General features: G+C 42.5%; 1 protein-coding gene across 1 annotated transcript in view; it reads left to right on the top strand.

Moving 5' to 3' along the window:
* The first annotated feature begins 1,790 nt into the window (after window positions 1–1,790).
* Window positions 1,791–25,584, top strand: part of meis1b (Meis homeobox 1 b) — an 88,974-nt gene continuing 65,180 nt past the window's right edge. Inside the window, exons 1-7 of the mRNA XM_017037084.2 lie at window positions 1,791–2,889; window positions 4,722–4,942; window positions 5,875–6,016; window positions 6,372–6,422; window positions 6,910–6,960; window positions 9,608–9,754; window positions 21,919–22,030. Of these exons, the coding sequence (XP_016892573.1) occupies window positions 2,878–2,889; window positions 4,722–4,942; window positions 5,875–6,016; window positions 6,372–6,422; window positions 6,910–6,960; window positions 9,608–9,754; window positions 21,919–22,030 (736 nt within the window). The 5' untranslated portion in view covers window positions 1,791–2,877. The remainder of the gene's footprint in view (window positions 2,890–4,721; window positions 4,943–5,874; window positions 6,017–6,371; window positions 6,423–6,909; window positions 6,961–9,607; window positions 9,755–21,918; window positions 22,031–25,584) is intronic.

Genomic DNA, 25,584 nt, shown 5'->3' on the forward strand with positions numbered 1-25,584 from the left:
TGTGTTTTTTTTTTTTTTTTTTTTTTTTTTCCCCCACTGGAATCACCTGGGAACGTGTGAGGCCGCCGCATCGTCGTGTTGTGACACCGTCACTGGCACCGGGGGCAGATGATCGATGAGTGAACGCAACTGGAAGGAGATAAAAAAAACATATTCAAACAGACTGACACTGACCAAAGCAGCAGCAGCAGCAGCTCCTGAGAACCAAAAGATTATTGGTCCAGAAATGTGCAAAAAAACAAAATAATAATGTAATAAAAATTGAATATAAACTCATGTAAAAATGTCCAAAAGTCTGTGGACAAGAAAAAAAACCCCAAAAGTTCCTTTAACTGCAGAACTCTCATTAATCCTGGATTATCTGCTGAAATATCCACGCGTATTTTTGCGACGTGAACTTTTTTTTCTCTTCATGATTTAATTTTGCTTAAATTCAGACAGAAATGTTTGACATTTAGGTTTATATTAAACACAGGGACGAATCCATTTGTATAAATAATTTAAAAGACATTTACACACTTTGTGTAAATTGTGTCGTCAATTATTTTTTGTGGAGGAGGGAAAGAAGTGAGAGTGAAATTTCTAATTGTGTCACCAACGATTTTTAACTTTTTTAAAATTTCACACAAAAATATATTTGTTTCCTGCAGATGTTAAATACATAAAAACATCTCATTAGAGAGAGAAAAAGTCCAAGAGAGAGAGGCTATAAATGAGTGTATTTACAATATAAATATAACCACAATTAAATGTGTGTTTGTTTATAAAGAATATTCTATAGATTTTCCTTTCCAACAACCTCCCTCTACGTCAGCTCTACGTCACCGGACGAAGCATTTTAGGTCAGTTTTTGCGCCTTCTGACCAACGTGGCCCGGTGTAGACTATAACTGATCAATTAATCAGCCTCCAGGATCGATAAAGGGGGGGGAGAGGGGGGGGACACAGAGGGAGGGGGGAGCCAATGGTGGGGCTCCTGTCTCTGAGCCTCGCTGCAATTGGACAGCCGCGGCAGACTGGAGCGACCCATTCTGTGCTGCTGTGGGGGTGGAGGGATGAAGACGAGCTGGGTGCACGGACTGGACACGAGGAAGAAGAGGGTGAAGATGAAGAGGATGAAGAGGATGATGCTCCAGAACCCTGGGTCCAGTCAAGTCTGGTTCAAATCCACATTAAAATACTACACTGAAAAACCAAAAACCAAAACAGCAAACATTAAAAACAACAGTGTTTCCAGATCTGTGTAATCAAACCGCGGTGCTGCGGACTGAACACTGACCACTGTCAGACGGAGACCGGTCCACAGACACGTGACCCACTGACACAGAGGTGATCCACATCCTGCAGGACAGGACTGTGTACAGTGTAGGGGTGAGGGAGGGAGGGAGGGTGAGGGTGACCTCAGCACAGAGGCCTAGAACTGTTTAAAACTGTTTTTAAAGAAACGACTCGTGTTTGTTTTGGTTCAAATCTCCCCAAACTTTAAGTCAATGACTTACCTTTGAACGTCACGTAACGATATATATATTTTTTATTTTGTTTGTTTCTATTATTCTGACGTGTCATTGGTTCCAGAACAGAACGTTCTACTGGATTCTACCGCGTCAAAAAACTCAGTTGAAAACAGATTTTGTTTTTTTTTGTTTTTAAAATCAACTCTTTACGCGGAGGGACATAAATAAATAAATAAATACAAATCCATCCATCTCTTTAAAAACTCCATGGTCCAGAGTCTGAGAGCCGGTCCCGGACCTGGACTCCTGGTCTGGATCCTCCCGGAGGTTGCAGCGCCTCTGCTCCTGCCCCGGCTCCTCGCTCCTGTCCCCCCCTCCGTTGCTCGCGACTTGCTGCAGCCCGGTGCCTTGTGTAAGAGACGCGACCTGTTATGGCCACCACTACTTCCGGGTTTCAGCAGTCTGGTGGAGATCCTCCTCTTCTCCTCCTCTGCTCAACACACACATCCATTGTACACAAACGGGCAGGCTGTTCTCACACACACACACACACACACATCTACACCGAGGAGAGCGAACTCCTACATATACACTCCACACACACACACAGAGAGGGAGAGAGAGAGAGAGAGGGAGAGAGAGCGCATCGATCGTGGCTCCTTTAAGAAAGCCCCAGCCAGAATTATCACCCCACCTCCTCTTGATCTCCTCTGGACGCTTTTGCATAAGAAAATCAAGCCGGGAGTCGAGAGTGATCAAAGAAAAGCAGAGGAGAGCTGCTCCATTTTTTAACTCTGATTGTGAGCCTTATCGTGGACGCTGGTGCCGATCCCGTGGAGACGCGCGTCCGACCATCATTCATCCGGTACTTCTGACAAGCTCTCGCGTTTTTGACTGACAAGCGGAGTGGCCAGAAAGAAGGAGAAGAAGAAGGAGAAGAAGAAGAGAAAAGCCATGAGAGTCGCCACTTGTCTCTGAGAGACGGAGCTCTTTTCTGTTTTCTTTTTTTTTTTGTTTTTGTATTTTTTTTTTTGTTTTTGTTGTTGGAAATTTTATTCCGTCTTTTTTTGTGACGAAGCAGGAGTCTTCTGACGCCGCCGCCGCTGCTGCTGCTGCTGCTGCTGCTGCTGCTGCCGCTGCTGCCCCCGAGGATAGCCGCGGAGCTGCGTCCACCGCCCGGGCTTAAGTTGCGCAGAGAGCGGACGGAGGAACTGGCTGCTGCTTCTTCTTCTTCTTCTTCAGCGCTCAGTGGAAAACAAGGCGAACGGGATTTTTGGCTGGCTGGCCGGCACTCCTCCTCCTCCTCCTTCTCTTCTTCTCCTTGTCTTTATATTTGGATTTTCTTCCTTTATTTCGCCTGCACCCTGGCCGCAGAGGGGATTTATCTGAACTGAGACCAGGACGACCAGGGAGACAGGAGGGTTATGGCGCAACGGGTACGTACAGGGTTCGATTCAGCTCCGCACGACAAAAAAAAAGTTTCTCCAAAACTCTGCCTGGTTTGAACGCAACGCTGCACTGTAACGTGGCTCCGTGTCACACGATCACGCACACAGACACGGACACGCACTCGCGGCGCAACTTTCTGCAGTCTCTCCCCCCGCGTCACGGGTGTTCAGCGGTGGTCGTAGTAGCCGTCCTTTTTGGCACCGTATTACGCGCGGCCGCAACTGCCCTGCTCTGCTCCCCAACAGCCCGGAGATCACACTTCACACCGGGTCTGGGTCTCAGGTTATTTCACGACAGCGTCAGTGCAGGTTAAAATCAAGAGAAGTCGCAAAAAAAGAAAAACAACAACAAATCCTGAATCTAATATTTTTGTTTTTCACCACAAACTCCACCGTCAACAATTCCAAACTCCTGCCCCGGGTCTGCGTCATCCTCAACCTCTGCACCGCGCACACTGCTTAAACACACAATATTTGCATAATGCCAGCGAGGCAACCTTTTTTTTTTCTTTTTTTTTTAAGTTAGTAATGAGGTGATGACAAACGCTTTGATTCACGCACTGCAGGACACCTTCACTCACTGTTTACGGCCACTAAACAGTGTATAATGAGCGGGATGATATGGCAGGACACATGGCACCTTCAGCTGCTGCTGCCGGGCTTTGACACTTCGGTGGCTGCTCCACGCTGGGCTTCGCACCTCTCTCTGCCTTTGGGGTCCAAAAAAGCCCAGCTTTAAGTGATAATGCGTCCCCTTCTCCACTCGTTTGTCACCTCCAGAGCTCCATCAATTATTCATTATTTTCAATTTTTAATCCGTACAAGAGACAAAAAAAAAAAACCTCCCGAGTGAAGAAGTAAATAAACAGCCCAGAGTCCAGATCCGTGCGTTTTTCAGGAACCGAACGCGTCCTAAATAATCCCCGTGATCTGATCTGACGTGAGAGTTGAAAAAGTTGCAATAAATTCTCTCTCTCTATCCCCCCCCACGTCCCACGCGCGTTCACTTGTTTTGCTGCCGTGCACTTCCCTTAATCATAGTGTGTTTGATACAGATAATGACACGCCGCACAAATATGAGCCTTTAAAAACGAGAAACCACTGTGTTTAACAGGTTTGACACATTTGTTGTTGTGACACAAAATAAACACAGGACAAAAGAAGAAGAAAAAAAATCACCGTATAAAAAAATAAATAAAAATAAAAATAAATAACAGAACCAAGTAGGTGTAATTAATTAGTCCTGAACTCGGAGTACATTTAAAAATATCTAAAAATATTTATTTTCCTTGAATAAATGAGGAAAATGCAAAGAGAAGTAAAAGTAGAACACGTGCTAGTTTTGTTTTAAATTAAAACCTTAAGGCGTTGCTAAATTATAATTATTGAGTAAATAATAATGTAAAAAATGCTCTCGTTTGTTACGTTTTCATCAAGTGTTTTTCTATAAATAATTTTAAAAAATATGCAGAGTTTGAACTGTACCTCAGAAACTACCGAAATATAAAAGAAAATGGAAAAAAAAGTAACAACTTTTAAATGTTTTGAAACATTCAATAAAAAAAGTTTTACTAAATAATGAGATTAATTTTTCATTTTAATTCTATTTCCATGGATTTGTGCAGAAAAAGACAGACTTTTCCCACCGTGAAATACTTTTTAAAACAATATATTTTTTTACTGTCTTTTTAATATAAATATATATAAATATATATAAAGTGTAAAGTTGACACACATTTCTCCCCTGCATGTGTTTTCACCTCCTCCTCCTCCTCCGTGGAGCCTTGTGTTTTACCCCATGGTCCTTGTCCTGTGTGCAGTACGAAGACCTGCCCCACTACGCCATGGACGGCGTGGGCATCCCGACCACCATGTACGGAGACCCGCACGGCGCCCGCTCCATGCAGGCGGTGCACCTCAACCACGGGCCCCAGCTGCACTCCCACCAGTACCCGCACACCGCCCACACCAACACCATGCCTCCCAGCATGGGCTCTTCAGCCAACGACGCCCTCACGAGAGACAAAGACGCCCTTTACGGGCCGGGCCCAGCCGCGAGCAGCTCTGTGAGGCGGGCGGCCGGTGGGTTGTTTACGCACGGGTGCAACGGGGGGTGGGGGTGAATATAGTCCCTGGTGGAGTTGACTCCACCGGCCGGAGAGTGGAGGCTGAATGAACAAAGAACCGTGTGCAGGAGTTCTCTCTCTCTGTGTGTGTGTGTTTCTGCACATGCTGCTGCACAAGGTCGACGGAACAGAAAATATTAAAGTTACGATGCAGAATAGTGTCATAAACATCCTGTAAATTATGGGGGAAAAAAACAAACAACTTTCATACACTATAAATATGACTCGTCCTTTAAAGGAAAATACTGTTAATATATTTTTAAATATTTAAATAGTCATACTAGTAAGTGTGTACACACGCATATATATATATATTTGCAGTTGCAGAATGACTATTGTGTTTAATTAAATATATATATATTTTAATTAATAAAATATCTCGACCGTGATGATGATGATGATGATGATGATGCAGAACTCCACTACAAATAACTTTCTCCATCTGCTCACAAACGTTTACGCACGCGCCTCAGACAATGAATGCTGTGCACACACCTTGAGCTTCAAAGCACGATGCCGAACACACACACACACACACAAACTGAGACCCGTGTGCAAGAAATTGTTTAAAGCTTTTATGCTATTAGACGCGGCTAGATTTAATCACAGATGTCTGTCCCCCTGTCTCTCTCTCTCTCTCTCTCTCTCTCTTCTGCTTCTGCATAATAAAATAGCCCAGTTTGCTGTTGCTGCTCCAGCAGCAGCAGCAGCAGCAGCAGCATTATCCCCCACGGGCGAGTTGCTGAGAGTACGGCTGGCTGAATCTAGCCTGCAGTGGAGTCTTGCACGGTTTGACCCCGGCGTTGTTCTCTCTGGTGACATTTGCTATTGTGTGTCTGTTCCGCAGGCACCCACTGTTCCCTTTGCTTGCACTGATTTTTGAGAAATGTGAATTAGCGACTTGCACCCCCAGAGAGCCCGGGGTGGCGGGAGGAGACGTCTGTTCATCGGAATCTTTCAATGAAGACATAGCAGTGTTTGCAAAACAGGTCAGGAGAGTTTGACTCCCTCTCTCTCTCTCTCTCCCTCTCTCTCTCTCTGTGCATGCTCAGGCTGGTTGAACTCTAAAAACCTGCGTCTATAAAATAAAAGACAAGGTGGTGACTTTAGTGTCTACAGATGAAGCCAGTGCTAAAAGAAAAAGAAAAGTCATGTAATTTTTTTGTAAAAAGTTGATTTTTAATGTTGTTTTTAGGGTTAAATTTCTGTGCGTAAAAGTTGAGGGGAAAAAAAAGTCCTGAAAAGTGTCATTTCATCGTCCGTTTATGAAATGATACAACATATATTACTTCATTACATTGACGTGTTTTATGACCATTTTTTTTTTTTTTTTTTTGCTTCTAGATTCGTGTAGAAAAGCCTTTATTTTCATCGAATCCAGAGTTGGATAATTTGGTAAGATGTTTAACATTTATATTTGATAAAATGTCCAAAGGTTATAATTGTGAATAATGGCGTGTGTGTGTGTGTGTGTGTGTCTGGGGGCCATGTGGTGCTGGGAAGTAACAGCACGATTGGAGGTGATGTTCTGCTTTTGGGGGGGCTGTTTGATATCGCGATGCCCTGCGGTTGTATCTGCAGATGAAGGGCCGCGGTTTGACAGCTGCCTGGAAAGTTTTTCATCCACCCGTGCTTCCACTGGCCGCAGTTTTGTACCCTTAAAAATGACATGAGAAAATTCTTCTTCTTTTTTTTTTTTTTAAACCCCAAAACTTGCTGTAATCTGTGCAACAAATCCAACGTGTTCACATGGACACTGCCTTCCTCTCCTGTACTTATTTATATTCCGTGGGGCGGGAGGGAAACGTGCCTGTTGAATATTAAACCGAGTGTGCAGCTCATTTTCCCTTTTTTTTTTTTTTTTTGTTATTTTACATTTCAGATGATTCAAGCCATCCAGGTTTTACGGTTTCATCTTCTGGAGCTGGAGAAGGTAAGGATTATTTTCCCCTCTCTGTCCACTCCAGACCTTTGGGCTGTATTTGCATAAACGTATTTTTGTGAGTCGGCAATAATTAGCGTCAAAATCAATCATGGGGCCATTTTTTTTTCTTTCCTCGCCTTTAATCACGACGCAAGCTGTTAGAAGTGCAGTGAGGATGTCTCTCTCTCTCTCTCTCTCTGTGTGTGTGTGTGTCTCCCACTCTCTCTTTCTCTCTTTGGCCTCTGAAACTCCTGCGTGCTTTAATGAAGTTTAATACCAGCACAAACTGCACGGAAGGTGAAACATAAAGGCGAACTTAGAGGCTTGTTTTTTTTTCCTTTCTCCCTACAAACGGATTCTCCGTGGAGGGCAAAAGGCTCCAGGCAGCCATCTGTGGGACAGAAGGGGGAGTGGGCGTAAAACTCTGATTTGGAATCTGTAAAAGTCACGATTTTAACCTCCAAGCACTCGTGTTATTAAACATCTCTATAAGCTGATTCAATTCTGTTTCAGTACGCACGCGCAGAACCGTGTTGTTTGTAGTGTTGGTGTCAGTGCAGAACTCTAGGCGTGATCGCTTTGGTTGGTTTGGGACGTGCACAGATAGACCCCAGGTGGTGCTCGAACGTCTGACCTTTTGGCCACTGCGCAGATAAGGGTCTCATTTGCAAAGACTTTTTGCCTTTTACTGTAACCCTTGTCAGTTAGAAATTAGTTTTGTGTCTTCAATTTAAAAAAAAACTCTGACGTGACGTAGGACGGTGACGGTGACGAAAGTTTGACATGTTTATATGTCTGTGCATGTATGTTCATGTCTATGCAATGATAAAGAATCATGATTAAGAATTTTAGACGTGCGTAAGCTCCAAAAAAACAAAACAAAACACAATTTAAGTTTAAGTAAAAGAATTTTAGAACGTGCGTAAGCTCCAAAAAAACAAAACAAAACACAATTTAAGTTTAAGTAAAAATCTCCCAAATCTGTGTTGATTTTTTTGTGATTAACTTTAGCAGAACAACGTGGAATATTAGGATTGAAGTTAAGAATATGCACATCAGTTTCAAATTATGAGGAGTCGCCCCCTCCTTTTTTTTCATACACACTTGTAGTCTGTCAGTGCAGTGAGATTACGCCACCAACATCCTCGATGCTGCTGCTGCTGCTGCAGCAGGCAGTCAGAAGCTAATGTACTGGACAGGAATTAAACGGTTTACCTTAAATGTCAGTCAAGCGGGTCACACTCATCCTAATGGCCACTACCCGGGGCACCAGTGATGAATTTAACACGCGTGTTGAGTGCGTTGTAGCCCCTGAGCCCCTCTTGTCACTGTCAATTTTCCAAGATATCTCTATTTTGAGAGGAAGAGGAAATTGAAAATAAAGTCAGCGTGAGCACAGTGTGGAGCGCACGCCTGGCACCACCACGAGGACACCAATTAAAAATATTTTTAAGTCAAAAAATAATTAAAAATAGTACATTTTTTTAGGAAGATTTTTTTTATTAAGTCATTGCGGTGCCAAATTAAAAGCCTTGTCGCGATCATTTAATTATATTTAAATTTACAGGCTGCAAGTATCAACTGCTTCAGGCTCATTGTGAGTGTTGTTCAGTGTGTGTGTGTGTGTGTGTGTGTGTATGCGTGGGTGTCCACTACTTGCTCCGTGCTTGACAAGCTTGTTCTCTGCGTAATTTAAATTATAATCGCAGTTTGACTTTCTTTAAAAAAACAGACATAAAAAGAACAGTGGAGAACTGAGCTTCTCTCGTGTTTCTACTATTGTAATAAATCTAGTTCAAACTTTTGTTTTATTTATTGATCTAAGAACTTTGCAACAGGTGATCCATCAGCTACTATCAGTTGAGGACAAAAAAATATTCCGGAAGTTACTGTTCCTAGCGCGTTACCTGATACGGAGCAAGGAGTTTTAAACACACTGTTTTCGTACATTATAGGATTATTTTAATTTACTTTAAATTTATTTTAATTGACAAAATAAAAAATATAATTATTTAAAAAAAATAACCAAACCACATTATGATTTTCCGTTATTGGTACAGTTGTTTATACTTTACAAAAAAACATTTCACTTCCGGGTAGTTTTCAGTCAGGCTCCTCTTTCGGCAACAACTCTGGTCCTCGCTGGTTTGGCGCTAATATGTCTCTGTGTTTATACTTATATTTTAATAGTCTGTCTCTCAACTCTGAACTACGTTCTAGTCTTTAATGTAATACTATAAATATTAACAGTTAGGACAACTTAAAAACTTTCGAGTGTTATTATTTTAAACACACACGATACATATACATACACACGTTTGAAACTCGAAATTATTTTATGCTTGCTGAGCGAAGCTAATACGTCCAGAAATGCTGTACAAAAGTCCTACTCTGTATCAGAGTACTTTTGAGTATAGTTATCGTCATTTATTGCATTTTTAAAAAAGTTTTTCGGAAATGCTGTTCCCAACCAGTAACCGCTGGAAAACACAGTTCCTGCGAACGTCAACAAGAACATGTGCGTGCGATAAAATATGTTGTGGTTGACTACAGCGTAATGGTGGCTCTGTTTGTGTAGACATACTGCATGTGCATTACTGTGTTTTTCAGTGGATAACAGTGTGTATTCTTATGCCTACGTCTTCTCTCCACACAGGTTCACGAGCTGTGTGATAATTTCTGCCACCGGTACATCAGCTGCTTGAAAGGAAAGATGCCCATTGACCTGGTCATAGATGACAGAGAGGGTGGATCCAAATCAGACAGCGAGGATATCACAAGATCATCAATGCCCCTTGACCAGGTACACACACACACACACACAAAACACCCCCACCCCTGCTCTCATTCAGGGTCAGTACTCCACTGCGCTGTTATTTGCATATCATTACGGCCGTTTTGCATTCCATCCATCGGAATGAAACTGGAAGAAGAAAAAAAAATCTGAATAATCTTCCTATTATTGGCCCATTAAGACTTGAACCTGGGACCCAACCGAGGAGATTAACTGGAAAAGGCATCACCATAAACCTGACCTGGTGCATGTCCATTTTAATTTAGTGCTGCTCCATGTTTTAAATTCCTTTTAGGAAAAAAAAGCCTCATTGTCAGCTCATGTGTGTTGGAGGAGGTGCAGACTGTGGTCTATGTCACAGAATCCCACAATTTGTATAAATGGATACCGCTTTGGAGAGGAGGAAAAATGCAAAAATAAGTTTTGTGAAGTCATAAACACGTTTGGTTGTTGTAGCTATAATCCCAACATTCTTGGCATTTTGTGTGATAAACATTAATGTAAAGTACAATACGGTGGGTACAGTGTTTGTGATGATCTGCTGAATTGGCTTATTGAAGTCAACAGAGACCAATTATGGACGACACTAACGGTTATGTGACGTTTCTGTGCAGCTATAACACCGTGTTTTTGAAGCAGCAGTATATGTTTTGTGATTATTTTTTTATTTTCTTACCAGAGCTTTATCAACTTAAAACTGAATCCTCATGATTTTGGGGAACAAGTCATTGCCCCTGGTACATGTTGCCTCCTCTCGGTCCGACTTTTTTTCACCTCATTGTGCACAGATTCTGGACATTCCTGCCATGTTCCAAAGAGAACAGCAGCAGCAGTGTGTGGGCATTAAAGCTAGATTAAGGCAGTGTTTCCCTTTGTGCAGATATTATCAGAGATATAACCACGGTCTTCATTATGTGCTCCACTGACTGTTGGCACTCAGGGGACGTTGTAGTGCACACACAGGCATGACCCTAATGGTTCACACAGAGCGAGAGAAAGAGTGAGTGAGAGAGAGAGATTAAATAATGATAACAGCAAACCAAAGCCATGATTAGAAATATGCAAATCTGTTTTTTTTTTGTCCATTAATAGCTGAACTCAATTGAACACGTTTGCCGGCAACAAGATCAATGTATCAATAAGTTAAATGGATTAGCCTGAAGTATATGGTTGTAGAGTCTGTGTAACCTATGTTAAAAAAAAAAAAATCAAGTGTCCAAATTAAAGGGATTAGTTGAAGAGTTGGACATAAAGAGTAATGAAGCGATTAGGTTAAATAATTTAAATCCATGGACTTCCATATGGTTGAGTGGCTGGTCTGACTATAGAGAGAGGGTGAGAGAGAGAGAGAGGGAGGGGGTTGGCTACAATGTTCTGGGCTCAATGGCAGGACTGGGAGCTGACTGGGGAACCTCATCCTTCTACTCCTCCTTCCCTTCCTCCTCCTCCATCCCCTACCCTTGTGTCTGATTATGGAAATGAGGAGAGATCACCCCGGAAGATAATACTTCATTTAATCCAGTAAGAGAATTAAATAACACAGACGCCACTTGTGCATTTAGTGTGGCTTTGAACTGTTACTTGTACTCTCCTGGGGATTTGGTTGTCAAAGGGTTTTTTTTTTCTTTTTTTTTCTGTTCTTTTAATTTTCGATAGATAGGTCAGGCGTGCAGTATGTTCACTACATATGGAAAATAGAGTGGTTTTTTTTTTAAACCCCTGGGTTTCAAGGTATATGAAGAAAATGATGATGTTGTGCTGCAGGCACTGATGCAGATCTTTAATTGACTGTGAGATGAAGACGTGGCCTCATTTCATAGGGATGGTCCCTCTAAAGCCCACTTCCAGAAAAGCTGGTACACTTAAAAAAAAAAAAAACTCTTCTGGAATGGAACAAAGACAACAAATAATAACTGCAACATTGACAGAATCAAATTTACTACTGGGTTTCGTCCCATTTTCCCCTTACCCTACTTATGCTTTTTAATTCTTTTGGACCAGGGAAACTTACTTGTTGCAAATTCTAAAGAAGATTTTTCTAGCTAATTTTTGCCGCACTCAAAAACTTGAGCCGTCCAACAGCATGCGGTCACTGTTGTCTTATTTTCCTCCATGAATCACCATGCAGTTTAATTACGAGACATCTGGACTTCTGCATGTTTTGTTGATAATAGTCTAGGTGGTCGCTTTCACTGTTGGCTCGCGTCCGATGCCTCTTATTTTCCCTAAAATGCTAAAACGTGGACTCGTCTGACCACAGAACATGTTTTTATTGACTTTCGTTCCATCTCAGAGTAGTTTGGTTCCAGAAAGAGAACAGCGTTCCTGCACTGAGCTGCGTTGTACCATCCGCGGGACCATTTTTCTAACTCTAACGTACATTGGCAGTTCCAGGGGTTGGCACACGGTGGCAGCTCACCCTGGATTATATTGTACATTATACAAACTTTTCCTGATATGGGCCAGGCATATACAATCAATTTAATTTATTTCTGTTTATGCAACTGGGGACGTAAAGGCTTCTTTGCAAAGAAAATGCAGCGAAAAAAAAACTTTTTTAAGATATGAATTTTACTGGAGGATGCACTCATGTTCCAGTACAATAACATGGAGGCTGTCCACAGCAGCAGCAGCAGCAGCAGCCTGTGTGTAGATGTGCATATCCAAACAGGGGAAAGGCTGCATGCGATCTAACCGCTGCATACACATCTATATATAGATATGTTTTTTTGAATTTTGTGGGCTATTTCTGCGTGACATCTTATCTGCAATTGTTAGGCAGTGACATCCTTAACGAATTTGCGTTATCTCTTTCCATATGTATTTTTAATATATGCCCTGGGGCATAAAGTTGAAGTGGACTGGAAAAAAAAAGATGCCAGGAATTTGCACAAAGAACAATGTTAACAAGATGGAGAAGGCAGGGCTCATTTATTCATAAAGCAATTTATTCCAGCGAGGCGACCGTGCAGCAGAGGAGAGGGAAGAGAAAAAGGAAAAAAAAAATACTTTGAATTGATTAAACCCAACAATCCAACAGCGCTGACTTTGTTACCGCAAAGTCATTTCCTGAATATTCTCTGCGTGTCTTTACGTTGTGTTTTTTTTTTTTATTTTGCTTTTTTTTTTAAAGGCGAGTATGGAGGGATGCCGAGCGCCTCTTTGAAAAGAAAGCAGAGCATAGCTGAGAGGTGAAAAAGTCAGAGAGGCTCTGCTCTGGCTTGTGAATGCAGCTCAGCCAGTTTGGGCTCAGCCTACTGTGTTTGACTTTGTGTGTGTGTGTGTGTGTGTGTGTTAGGGCTGGCCTGATAAATGCAGAGCCCCCCTCAGGTGCTATGTGAGTGGAGTCACTGGTTCGCACCAGTTTGACTTTAGTTAACCCTTTCTCCGACAATCCCTGTAGAGAGTTCTACGTGAAACAGAGCGACTTGTTTTTTTTTTTATAGCTACTTTGTGACTTTTTACGGTCGTCACTTAGTCTGATTTAAGGAAATTTAATATGTTTTGTTGTAAATCTTTTGGCTCTGTTGACACTGTTTGCCCCCGCTGATTAATTTATATATTTTTTGGCATCATCTCAGCTCTCACTGTAATAACTTTACTAACTGTGTTTTTGACCAAACACTAGTAAAAGTTCAGTTCCAACATTTTATGTTGACCTAATAATATTTTTTTTTAGTAATATTTTAAGTGTGTGAGTAGATTTCCTTTCAGAAATCATTGGAAGGAACAGCTTGAAATTAACACGGAAACATGTAAAACTAGGTACAAAAAACATGTAATTGCTAATTAACTAAATAATTAATAGTGACTAAGTAATATTCATGCACTATTATTTAAGAGTTGCAACTTAGCAATTTACTGCAATAGCTTAATGTTTGCGAAACTAAGTCTAATGTTAGCCAAAAATAGCTAAAAGTATGTCAAAAAATAATGACGACATGACTAATTATCTCTCCGGAAAAAGTAAAATTTCAACAGAATGTTTGTTCAACAGTTTCCCCAGTGTGGGATGCATGAAGTTCAATCTAATCTAATCTAACCTTAAAAAAAAAAAAAAAAAAAACCCACAGCAATTTAACAGAAATAACAAACGGTTGATAAAGGCAGCGCCCCCTGCAGGTGCGAGCTGAGTGGAGAGACTGGTTAGCACCACTTGGCCTGTTATTAACTCTCTCCCTGCTGCTCCTCGGGGAGCTTCCTGCCATGTTTGCCCCAATTCTTCATTTGAGCAGCACAGAATCAGTGGCTCATTGAGAGGAACACACCTCGGCCGTATGAACCCAAAACAAACTCCTCTCGTTCGCAGTGACTTTTTTTGCAGACGGCTTTAATGTGGAAAGTCTCGCTCCTTCACTGTGGCTGCCTTTTCTCTCCGTCCTCTCGTTGTTGTTGTTGAAGTGCGGCTGTTTGTTGCTCGGCTGATTGCCGGCCTAATTTGCCCTCTGCACACATGTTGGGCCCCACGCCTTAAAGAAGCACAGAGGTACATTTCCACGCCACTCCACATCATTTGCACTGTTGCCTTTAATTGCGCAGAGAGCGAGGGGGAGGGGCATGGCAATTTGCTAATGAACTCCGAGGGCCTGAGCTCTTCACTGTGGAGCAAAACACTGCTAATAGTACCGAGGACTCGCTGTGAGTCTCAAGAGCTCCTTGACTTGATTGAGCCGTGCAGACTGATGTGGGGCTGGAAATAATTGAATTCCCCTCGAATGCGTGTATGTTCAGGCTGGATTTTGTGCATGTGGATGTGGAGAGAAGTGGATGTTTGTGACACCGGCCGATTTCGGATGTGAATGGGGGCTTGGAAGTTATTGAAAGTGCTTACGTTTGTTGGTCGTCTTTTCAAGGACCAATTCATGCTTTTTGAGGTTTTAGTTAAAGTGCTCAGAACCAGGAAGAAGTTAAGAACAAGTACATGGAATTAGTGGTCGTTTTTTTAAATTTGTATTATTAAAATAATGAACAAATGAATACTTTTATTTACATTATTAAAATAATGAACAAATGAATACTGGGTAATGATTAGTTCCCTAATAGTTATTTGTGACGTATGCATAAACAATTTAGGAAAAACAAAACAAAAACTAAGGTGTTTTTTAAGGTCATTTGCTCTTGTTTCTTTTAACTCCATTCCCTTAAATTAAAAAAATGTGAATGTAAGAATGTTTTATTTAATCACTGTAATAACCTTCACACTCACCAGTCCTACAAACAAACAAAGAAATATTAACCAGGAGCCAATAATTAATCAGAAATACTGTAGTTGTTGTCAATTATAGTTTGAACCCTGAGCTTCACTTGGTTGAGAAGTTTTTAAATGACTTGGACAAACAGCTGTGACTGACCTGTAATCTGAGATAATCTGTCACTTCTCACTTCTCTCTCTGTCGTCGTCACATTTAACAAAAGTTTAGAGATGTGGTCACTGTGTAAGAGTTTACTCTGAACAGTGTTATCGTGCAATCTGTTCCTAACAATGAGGTCACACACACACACACACACACACACACACTTGCTGCTCTCCAGGCCTTTTGAGAGGCAGCAGTGTTGGTTTAGCTAACTTCTGCTGGTCAGAGTTTGACCTCTTTAGCCCTTCCCGCCCCTCCCAGCTGAATGGAAGTCACCAACCGCTGGGGAGGTGGAGGGGGGGTCAGCTGCAATTTTTTTTTTCCCCAATCGGTGCAGCACCGTCACGACTCCATCAGCTTCTGGTGGAGGTACAGATGGAGTTCTGGACGACTTGGCTCTTCGTCCTGCGCTGTTACACCGCTGCTCCTCGTCCAAACTTCTCAACCACAGTGGTGATTGTTGGTAATTGCAGCTATTGTAGCTGAAAGGGGGAAGAGTTCTGGAACCCCTTTCTATTCCCCACACAGACTCCCTCCCTCCTCCTAAACTCCCCCCAGTCTTTTTTTTTCCTCCACTGGGGAGTGAATGTGGGGCGGCTGTTAAGAATTCAACAAGTGATACAAAGAGCAGGACCACGTGACCGTGTGTGTTTCTTAGCCTCTTCATTATTGTGGTGGAATAGCAAGTAGGGGTGATTCTGATTAAGCAAATCAAGGCCAGAGTGGCTTCAAAGGAGGGGTGTGTGGGTGTGGAGAGGGTGGGGGGGCAGCATCATGAGCCTCGTATATGCCTTCATATATTTTCAAAAAATCTTTTTAATGTTTACAATTACTAGTCTCCGGATCCTCCTGACTGATTTATTACTTGTTTTGAAATCATTTATTGCTGCTTAAAATTAATGTGTCATTGTGCGATGGTGGCCACAAGATTCTCTTCAGCGAGTTGCGAAAAAAACAAAAAAACAAAAACAAAAAAAAACCCATCAGAAATGTTTGTTCACTTCTCTGGAAATGCATGCATTTGTTTCAATCAAAACAACTTTTTTGTTAACAGAGACAACATGCATTTTGATTTGATTTTTATTTAATTTATTTACACTGTCATGGACAATGCGATGACGTGACTGTCCCGTCAGCATTTTCATCGAGAGACAAAGTTGAACGACTGTTAATGCAGTTGAAGTGAGAAGTGAACCAGCCTCTGCCTCAACTTTGTCCAAGTTTGAGATTGATCTTCTGTTGTGTCTCTTTGTCTGTTAATAAGAGATTCTAGTTCCTGGGAAAGTGTGCCAACTCTGCTGCAGAGTTTTTCTTGGCTTTGACTCTCGTGTTACTTCTGATTGGTGCAGCCGTGTCTGTCCCCGAGGCCTGCTGCGGTTTCTTAGGCTAAGTAAACAATAACCTGGGCTTAACACATGTGTACTTAGCTAATGGAAAGTTCCTCTCCCTCTTAACCCCCTGCAAGCCTCTGACAATGGCCGCCGTCACAAACAGCCCCGTCTCCAAGGAGTCCACAGAGAACATCGCCGTGCAGCGCGGAGGCTCGGCTAACGAAGAAACCACAGCAAAAACATGTCATTAAGAAATTACGCCTGCCTTTTCATTCACAACTACAAAAAAAAAAAAAAATCTGTGTTTGGGTTGAGATAGCAGGGATGGTCGGGCGCTGCAGTTGATGTTTTTGTTTGGATTAGAGCTCGCCGAGAGTAAACAAGTGAGAGCCGAAGTGGGAGAGGAGGGAAAAAAAAAATCAGTTTCTGCGACTGTCGTTTAAATGGACTTGGAAAGCTCTGCTAATTATCTCAAACATGTAATTATCTCAGCTCGACTGCGAGGTTAACCCACCAGTTTTAAAAAGCCAGCAGAGTGAGTACCTGACGGCTATTCGGTGTAGCATACTTTACCTACTCAAGAGACCAAATCCAGTTTTCTCCCTCAGCCCCTGCAGCAATTATAAGGTTATTTCTTTTTTTTTTCTTTGTCTATTGTAAAGACTTATGGAATGGGGAGTGCAGAACTGGGAGGGAGGGAGGGAAGGAATGAAGGAGGGGTTCTTTTTTTTTTTGTACTGTGCATACCATTATCAGCCCCTTCTTTTCATTTTGGAAGTACTGATATTGCAGCGAGGGGAGGAGCGGGGTGGAGGAAGACGACGTAGTTGGACGAACACTTGCCTGGCTGGTTATCAGAGGGGCAGATCCTGCTTCTGCTCCGTCTAGTCACAGTGGAAAAGTAAAGTAAACAGGGGTTTGCCATTGAACAGCTTGGCCGCCGGTTCTCTGCCTATGTTCACAGGTTTTTACAAGGCCACAAAAAAACCCCCAAAAAACATTACTGTCCTGCTAGATTTTAATTTGATGATGCAGCAGTGAAAGATTTTCTGTGTTAACTACACAGGTTGACTGTCCACAACAATGTGATAATGGCTGAAAAAACAGCTGAGGAATGACACACCAACCCTTAATGGTTTGGTCTAGCATGTGTGTCACGCAAGATGTTGATTCATGTTTGTGATTCATGCCATGATTTACCATCAATGTGCGTCAACTGAGAATAAGAATTTACTAAATGCCACAAGTATTTTTTAGGAAGAGAACCAATTCTAATGAAATTTAAATTTATTTTTTTTCAACGTCATGTCTACGCACCTTTCTGTATACATCTGTGCACGGAACAGCTGCACCGAGGAATTTTGGGGGATGGAGTTGGCCAACTGTCATCTTTGATTCAGATGTACCACCACTGAAGAGTGTGTCTGTGACTGTGTGTGTGTGTGTGTGTGTGTGTGTCAGCCAGCCAGGGTTTATTTGGATATTTATGTCTGTGGCGTTAAGTATGCACATACGATTATTCCCTGCACGCTCCCTGGCACCGAGCGAAAAGTAAATATCCATCGTCACAAAGAGACATTTCACCGTGAGGAAGGAAGCAGGGAGGGCGGCGAGCTAAAGCTCAACAACCTTAAACATTTTCTTTTATTATTGCAAATGAATTGGCAGGGCAGCGTTTCTTGCATGAGCGCTTGTATGATATGGAGCCTGGCACCGACAGAGAGGGAATCCTCCCCCCCATCGCTCCCCCCCGCCCCTCGCATCTTAGATGCAGCACAATGAGAATGCATTGGATTGGAATGCCTCACCGATCATAGTGGAATCAGAATTTCCAGCGAGGAAAATCTTTTCATGGTGAATTAGGGTGGTGCAGGGACGAGAGAGAGAGGAGGAAAAAAAAAAAGGTAAAGAAAAAAGTATGCATGGCTCACAATCAGGTTTCCCTTCCGAACGCAGACGCAGATTTAAGAAGTTCAGCCAAAGCTGGGCTGCAAAAAAAAAAAAAAAGTGGAAAATTGAAGTTACTAAACAATTAAGCTCTGAATCGAACATACATCCTGCACGGAGGAGAGGGACAGGGTGGGGTGACTACAGTACCGGCTCATCGCAGGGGAGGGATCTGGGGAGTCAGTGTTTGGTGTGGAGAAGAAAAGCTCTTTTTCTGTGTTTCTTTGTGCGTCCTGTTTATGCAGCGGGTCACCTGACGACTCTAAATATCACACATTGTCAAAGCACAGACACACACCTGTGTTCACCGTCTTTGTGAGCTGAAGGTGTGAGCGTGTGTTTCATTTGTCAATGTGTGTCTTGTGGTCAAGGTGTGTACTTAGGCAAATAGGGACTCTGTGAGGGTGTGTGTGTGTGTGTGTTGCAGTACAGCGGTATGTATGTACAAAAGGTAGATAAGAAGTTATTAGTGTGTGCATGTTATGATAATGCGGAGAAGTTGAAGCGTCCTTTGAGGAGGCCAGAACTCTCCAAAACAGCAGCTTCTTTGTCACTACGTTGAAGTCAGACGACGATGAACGGTTATATAGCACAATAATGCACTTTGATCAAAATTAAAACATTTGTTATTCTGCAAAATGATGCACTTTGATCAAAATTAAAACATTTGAAACACTTTTATTTATCTGAGTACCTCAGCTGCTCCTGTCTTGTTGTCGTCATAGTTTTTACAGTGTTGATGGGTTGTTGTTGTAGAAGCTGTTTGTTCAAACTGTTGGTCACTAACCTTCTCAAACGCTCTGACACGGTGTTGTAATTGTTTTTAGCATAGAACAGAAAATGTAAAAAAATTGGCCCCTAGTTAGAGTCAAAAGTCAAAATTTGAACAGAAAGAGTCAAATGTAAATAATCAAATAGTTTCAAAAAAAGTCACGTTTACTGGTGAGCTCTGAAGTACATCATAGTAGAATAAAAGAGTAAATAAAAGTTGACTAAGCAACTGGGGTGTAAGAAAATATCATTGCCCTCGTATCGTGATACGTAACGAATCGTCAGATTCTTGCTAAAACACAACCCTACGAGCAACTATCGATTCATGTAGCAAAAAAAACAACAACAAAAAACAACGTTTTCCTCAAATATATCAGTTAAAATTAGAAACTCAGATTGTTCAATATTGAATCCAAACTAAGAGGCATTTAAAAAACATAAACACATATATACATACGTGTGTGTTTGTGTGTTGTGTTGTGTGTGATATCAGGTGTGTATTAATTCCATGTGGGCCTGTGATTATAAATAACCCGCCTTTTCCCACAGAGATGCCACCAGGCTCTCTCTCTAGGCCCCGCCCCGTTTCCCATGGGGCCGTAGTGGCCACCTCCCAGCAGACACACTCTTTTGTTCAATTACAGCTAATGCACTGGGTTCCTGTTTTCTCCTCTCCTCTGCTTTTTGAAGTATTGTTTTGAAGTTGAATTTACAAAACTAGAAAGAAAAAAAAAATCATTTTACAAACCGGAGGCTCTTGTTATTTATTTTTTTTAAATTTTTTTAATACATGCCACAGCTGAACATCTCCAGAGTACATTTCTTTTTATATAGTTCTGAATAAACAATTTCTACATCATATTTTTCAAACCTGCTCTTTTGCCAAACGCTAGCTAAAGCCGGCGTTTACTGTTAGCGTGCTGAGCATGTGGTGTGGATTACCTCATTTCTGATGTTCTCTGGAGTCACTCAGTCATGCACGGGTGTTTCATTTTGCACTCCTCCATAGTCAGCCAAAAAAAAAAAGGGGGGGGCGAACTTGTGAGAGCTGAAAATAAATACCCTCTCGGTATCTTATCCTCTGAAATCAGCGTTTATCTCCTCGTCATGCCTTGTTGTGGGTGAGTTTCCTCCCGATCGCAATGCCTCCAAGTCCAATTTGGGAAAACAACAGTTATATTGGCCATGTAAGCGGCGGATAATAATTTCATAGCTCAGGAACCAGCGAACCAGCTCTAATGCAGCCCAACTGTGTTGAGTTTGCTGACTTTGTCTTTTTTTTTTTCCCCCTTTTGCATTTTGTTCTAAAACAAACCTCGTGTCGTGGATAAATGTGAACTTTTTTTTAAATTTATTTTTCATTTTTTTAAAGTTCCTCTTCACACACTGCTCGTAGCTGTACCTCAATTGAAACCATTTGTTCTCCCAAGATTAGCACTGGTTCCTCTTCCATGTGGGTTTTCCATGGCTGGTTTTGTCGCACGCCTCCTCCTGATGTTTGCTTCATTTGATTTGAAGAGAGAGCAGCACATGCGGGTGGTGCTGGAGGAGGCGGCCGCTCGGTGTCTGCCTGTGTGTCCTCCGTTTAGTTGTGTGTCTGTGTTTGTTTGTTAAAGGCTGGTGTGTGTGATAAGAGATTCCATTTCCTTTTCTCTCTTCTTTAGAGTTTCTCCTTCAGAGAGAAAAACACAAACCCTCCCGTTTAGTTCCAGTGCCAGCCAGAGAACCACGGTGGTAGGAATCCCACCTGCCCAGTTTCCCATGGTTCAGTCATTGACCTTGGGGAAGAGTGCAGCTACATTTTTATTTTTTTGCTGAGATATGATATGAACACAAAACATAGCTTCGACCCAGACTTGACATCTTGAGCCAAAGTTCAGGATGTGTTTGGAAAATGGAGGGTTCTGGTTTAAGTTTGAGATGTTTTGAAACAAGGCCACCCAGTTTTCTGGAGCGTTTTCAAAAGCCACATTCAAATATATACAGTATATACAATTGACTCCATTTATTAAATGGCCCCAAATGGTCAAAGATGACTGGAAAATCATTTATATTTATTAAATAACCATAAAAGTAAAAGCTGAGAAAAAAAGAATTCTATCCTAAATCTACACACCTGCCTCAAACATTAGCACCGTGCTGTATATTGTGCTAAGTCCAAGCTAAGTGTGCTTAGTCATGTGACCACTGTGGCTCTGCTTTACCATGAAGGTAATTTGAATCTGCAGTACATAAGGTGAAAGGTCGGCCTCTTAAAAACCTTTCTGAGCCAAACTGGAATTTTATACTTACTGTATGTAGCAATAGTTTGAATTATTTACCTCCCCGCTCCCCTACCTTCCCCTCCCCACCACCACCTCCCCCGTGACTCCTCTGCTCCTCTGGGGTGACATCACTCCCTGGCGCTCTCTGCTGCGGCCTATCGTAGGTTGTAGCCTGTTTTGTATTTTCATCTGCTAGTGGTTTGGGCCAAATGGAGGCAGCCGTGGATTGCATGCCTCAGAAATCTGGGAACTAATACAACATGTTGGCCTCACTGTTCTTCTGGGTCTTCTGTCTTCATGGAGTCCCCCCCCCCCCCACTCCTCCCTCCCACCTCGTTCTCCTCCGTTCACGAGATTATTACAGGGTTTACACGCTGCGTGACAGGGCATGGAGCTGCAGAATTATAAAAGATTGCTGGGAGTGAGAGTTTGTGTTTTTTGGGGGGGGCAAATGAAAGGAAATAAGTACAACAAACTGACCGTCTCTGCTCCTTTCTGTTCCACAGACGTCCTGGAACAGAGATCACGATGACACAGGGTCCACGCGCTCCGGAGGAACGCCAGGGCCGTCCAGCGGTGGACACACGTCACACAGCGGCGACAACAGCAGCGAACAAGGTCAGAATCCACTTTTTTCATTTTCCTACGTATCTGCGTGCTCATGCGTCGGAGGAGGTGAAGAACAAAATGTTTATAAAATCAGCAACTATATATCAAGGACATATAAAATCCAGTCCTGATGGAGGACTTTGAAGCGCTGACAGTTGTCTGTGAAGATTCCCAGTCATCCAGCTCAGGGTATCCTCTGGAGTGTACTGTACTTTCAGGATTCTTTGGCCCAGGCGGAGTTTTCTAGAAAATGTTTCACATCTCGTCCAAGAGGTTTCCTCACTCTTAGAGAAGAAGAAGAAAAAAGGCTTTTTGTTGTGGTTGTCAGATTGCCACAGTTAGACAAAAGGACAAGTTGCAGAAACGGCAATATAATTATAGATATTTGTTATGATATACAGAACCAGCAGTGTTTAAAAAAAGCAAACGACTGCCCCCAGGGGTACCTCACAAAATAAAATAAATATTATAAACAAATAATAAAAAAAAACTATTATTAATAATAATAATACACGTTTCCAGTATAATAACAACCCAAATAATGAAAAAAACTTTTAAAATATTTTACCATTTTATTCGGCCTCGTCTCCATCTTCTTGTTGTGTTTGTTGTCTGATGAGACCAACAATGGTTTGTGGGCTGGTCTGGTGTCACTGCGAACAAACTGTAGGTGAAAAGAAAAAAAACAAAACAAAACAACCCAGAGCCAGTTCATTTATTATTAAAGGCGATGTCAAGGAGAGCAGTTTTGCTGGGTTGCCAGTGCCAGGAGGCAGAGCCTGGGTGGGAGAAGGGGAGAGCTGGAGCACCTCCACCACCACCACCTCCACCTTCCTCTCCAATGAGCAGCTGTTTATATGGTCAACATCAACACACATCCACACACACCATGTTCACCTAGTGGACAGACATTATATTACAGTAAACACAAGCAGAAGAAATTATTTAGGTTGGAGATTGACTGGATTTTACTTCAAGATTCTGAAAAAAATCCAAACATTTACGGGTGGATTTACTTGACTCTAAGTCGATCAGTTTATAGTTCATTCAAATCCACATCCACTGAGATTTCTTTTATTTTTTTTGTCACACACACACACACACACCTTTTTTTGTCACACACACACACTCTCTCTCTCTCTCCCCGTCTCACCCCTGTGTCTTCGTCTGTGTTGCTCAATATTTAGTAACACTTTGACAAAAGAGCTGAGGGACCGAGGGTTCAGATGGAAAGAAAAGACAGAAGTGATAATATGGAGAGAGGACAGTGTTAAAAGACTGGACTCACAGCACCACAAAGACATGTCTGTGTGTGTGTGTGTGTCTGTCTGTGTGTGTCCTCTGATGACTAATGGTCTGGGGGCAGCCAGGCGGGATTTGATTGGTCACTCTAATGAACAGACTCTGTGCCTGGTTTGGACTCTGGCTTCTGTAACCTTTGCCCTTTATTGACCAGGATGACAGTTCATTTTTCCACATCTTTCCTATTATGGCTCTGGTTCTTCATGTTTCCCCCTCCCCCTCTTCCTCATCCTCTCATCCTCTCACCCCACACTCCATCTCTCCTGTCGTCACCACACACCCCCTCCGCCCCCCCGGTTATTGTTTTGTTCGTTTGTTGACGTTGATTTGAGGGTAAAACCCTGGATGAGAGAGTCTCCGTGTGTTGTTTGTGTGTTGGTGATTTCCACGTCTGGTGAAGGAGATGTTGGAGAGACAGAGACAGAGAGTGGAGTTGATCTTGACTCACCGACTCACTGATTCCAGGTTTCGGTTTACGTGTGGTTTTCTCAGTTATTGAAACCTGCGGCGCCTCTGACAGTTCGACATTTTTCATTCCAGCTGTTTGAATGATTTTTTTTTTTTTTTTTTTGGCCCGGCGCTGTCACTTCTTCTTCTTCTTCTCACTCTAAAGGCCTGCAGTCTGATCCAGGTCACAGTGAACACTGTCTCTGTTTCACCTGCAGACCGTCTGATGTCACTCACTGCAAGTGTGTGTGTGTGTGTAAACTGGTTATAGCTATACTTGTGAGGACTCTCTCTTTTTTTTTCCAACAGATAAATACACTTGTTTTGAGGACATTTTCACAGTGAGAGGGTGTTTTGAAATTCAAGATTAGAGTTAGGATTAGAATCACAGTCAGATTCAGAGTTTGGATTAAGGATTAAGATGTATAATTTGTAATAGGTGCTAGGGAACGCTCTACGTCTGTGTGAGGCGCCTACAGAGCACAAGAACCAAAGTGTGTGTGTGTTTGTGTGTGTGTGACACTAAACACCAGAGGACATGTTGGACTGGTTTCAGGTTGTCATGTTAAGTGATATCAGAGCCACGTCATATTGGTCGGGGTAAATTGTGTGTCAGTCACTGTGTAATCCCAGGAAGCTGTTATTTCTCTGCTCTCTCTCCCTCTCCCTCTCTCCTCCTCTCTCTGTATCTCTGTCATTTCTTTTACTTCCTCTTTCATCTTTACATCCTTCCTCCCTCTACTTTTCCCTTGTCTCCCACCTACTCTCTCGTCGCCTCTCTTTTATTTTCAGTCAGTTTTCTTTCTCCCTCTCTCTCTCTTTTCTCTCCTCCCCCTAGTTCTATTTCTTTGCCTCCCACTCTAGCTCTAGAACACGACCCTTGTTTATCCTCCCTTTTTTCCTCCCTCTCTCACCCCTTCTTTGTTCACTCTGCTCCCCTGTCCCCATCTGCCCCTTTTTTACATCTCTGTTTTTCCTCTTTGTTTTTTTTGTTGTTTTTTTTTTCATGTTGTCATTCTTTTGTCTCATCTCCTCCCTGATGTTTCCTTCTCCCTTCTGTTCTTACGATTCCCCCTCTCCCTCCATCTCTCCCACAGTTTCCATCCACCTTTATCTCCAGTTTCTCTCATCTGACTTTCTTCCATTTCTTTCTTCTGACCTGGTCTTTCATTCTTTCCCTCTTTCCTCTTCCTCCTTCTTGGCCCCCCGTACCCCCCCCCACCCCCACCTCGGGTTTAAGTGTTATTTTCACCTCACCTTCTTTTCTCCTCTACCTTTAACAGATTGCTTTTTCTCACTGACCTTTCCCTCTGTCTTTCTTCTACACTTTCCTCATTTTCTGCCTGAGACTGTGCCGCAGCGCAGTTAATGGCTCTCACTCTCGCTCTCCCTCCCTTCCCTTCCCTACTTCCTCTTCTTCTTCATTTTCCATCCCTCGTTCCACACTCTTTTACTCACGCGGTCTGTTTCAGGTCACAAAGGTTCTACTGAAGCCGGGCGCAGCCTTATAGAGGCGCTGATCAGAGCGGTCTATTGTGTCTGTTGTCCTCTAAATAGGATTGTTAGCTACACGATTGATTTGATTCCTGTTAACGGATGGAGCATGCTACATGCTACAGTTAGCACATCAGGAGTGTGTGTTGGCAAGAATCTGGTGTTACATCAGGAGTGTGTGTGTTGGCAAGAATCTGGTGTTACGATACGTATCACGATACAGGGGCAACCATACGATATAGTGCGATATTATAGGCATGACTAGCCTAGCCTACGACCCCACCCAAAATGCATTTACATCAGGTTTTTTTCGCTATGTT

This window comes from Cynoglossus semilaevis, chromosome 12 (assembly GCF_000523025.1).
Source record: "Cynoglossus semilaevis isolate Cse_v1.0 chromosome 12, Cse_v1.0, whole genome shotgun sequence".
Taxonomy (NCBI): Eukaryota; Metazoa; Chordata; class Actinopteri; order Pleuronectiformes; family Cynoglossidae; genus Cynoglossus; species Cynoglossus semilaevis.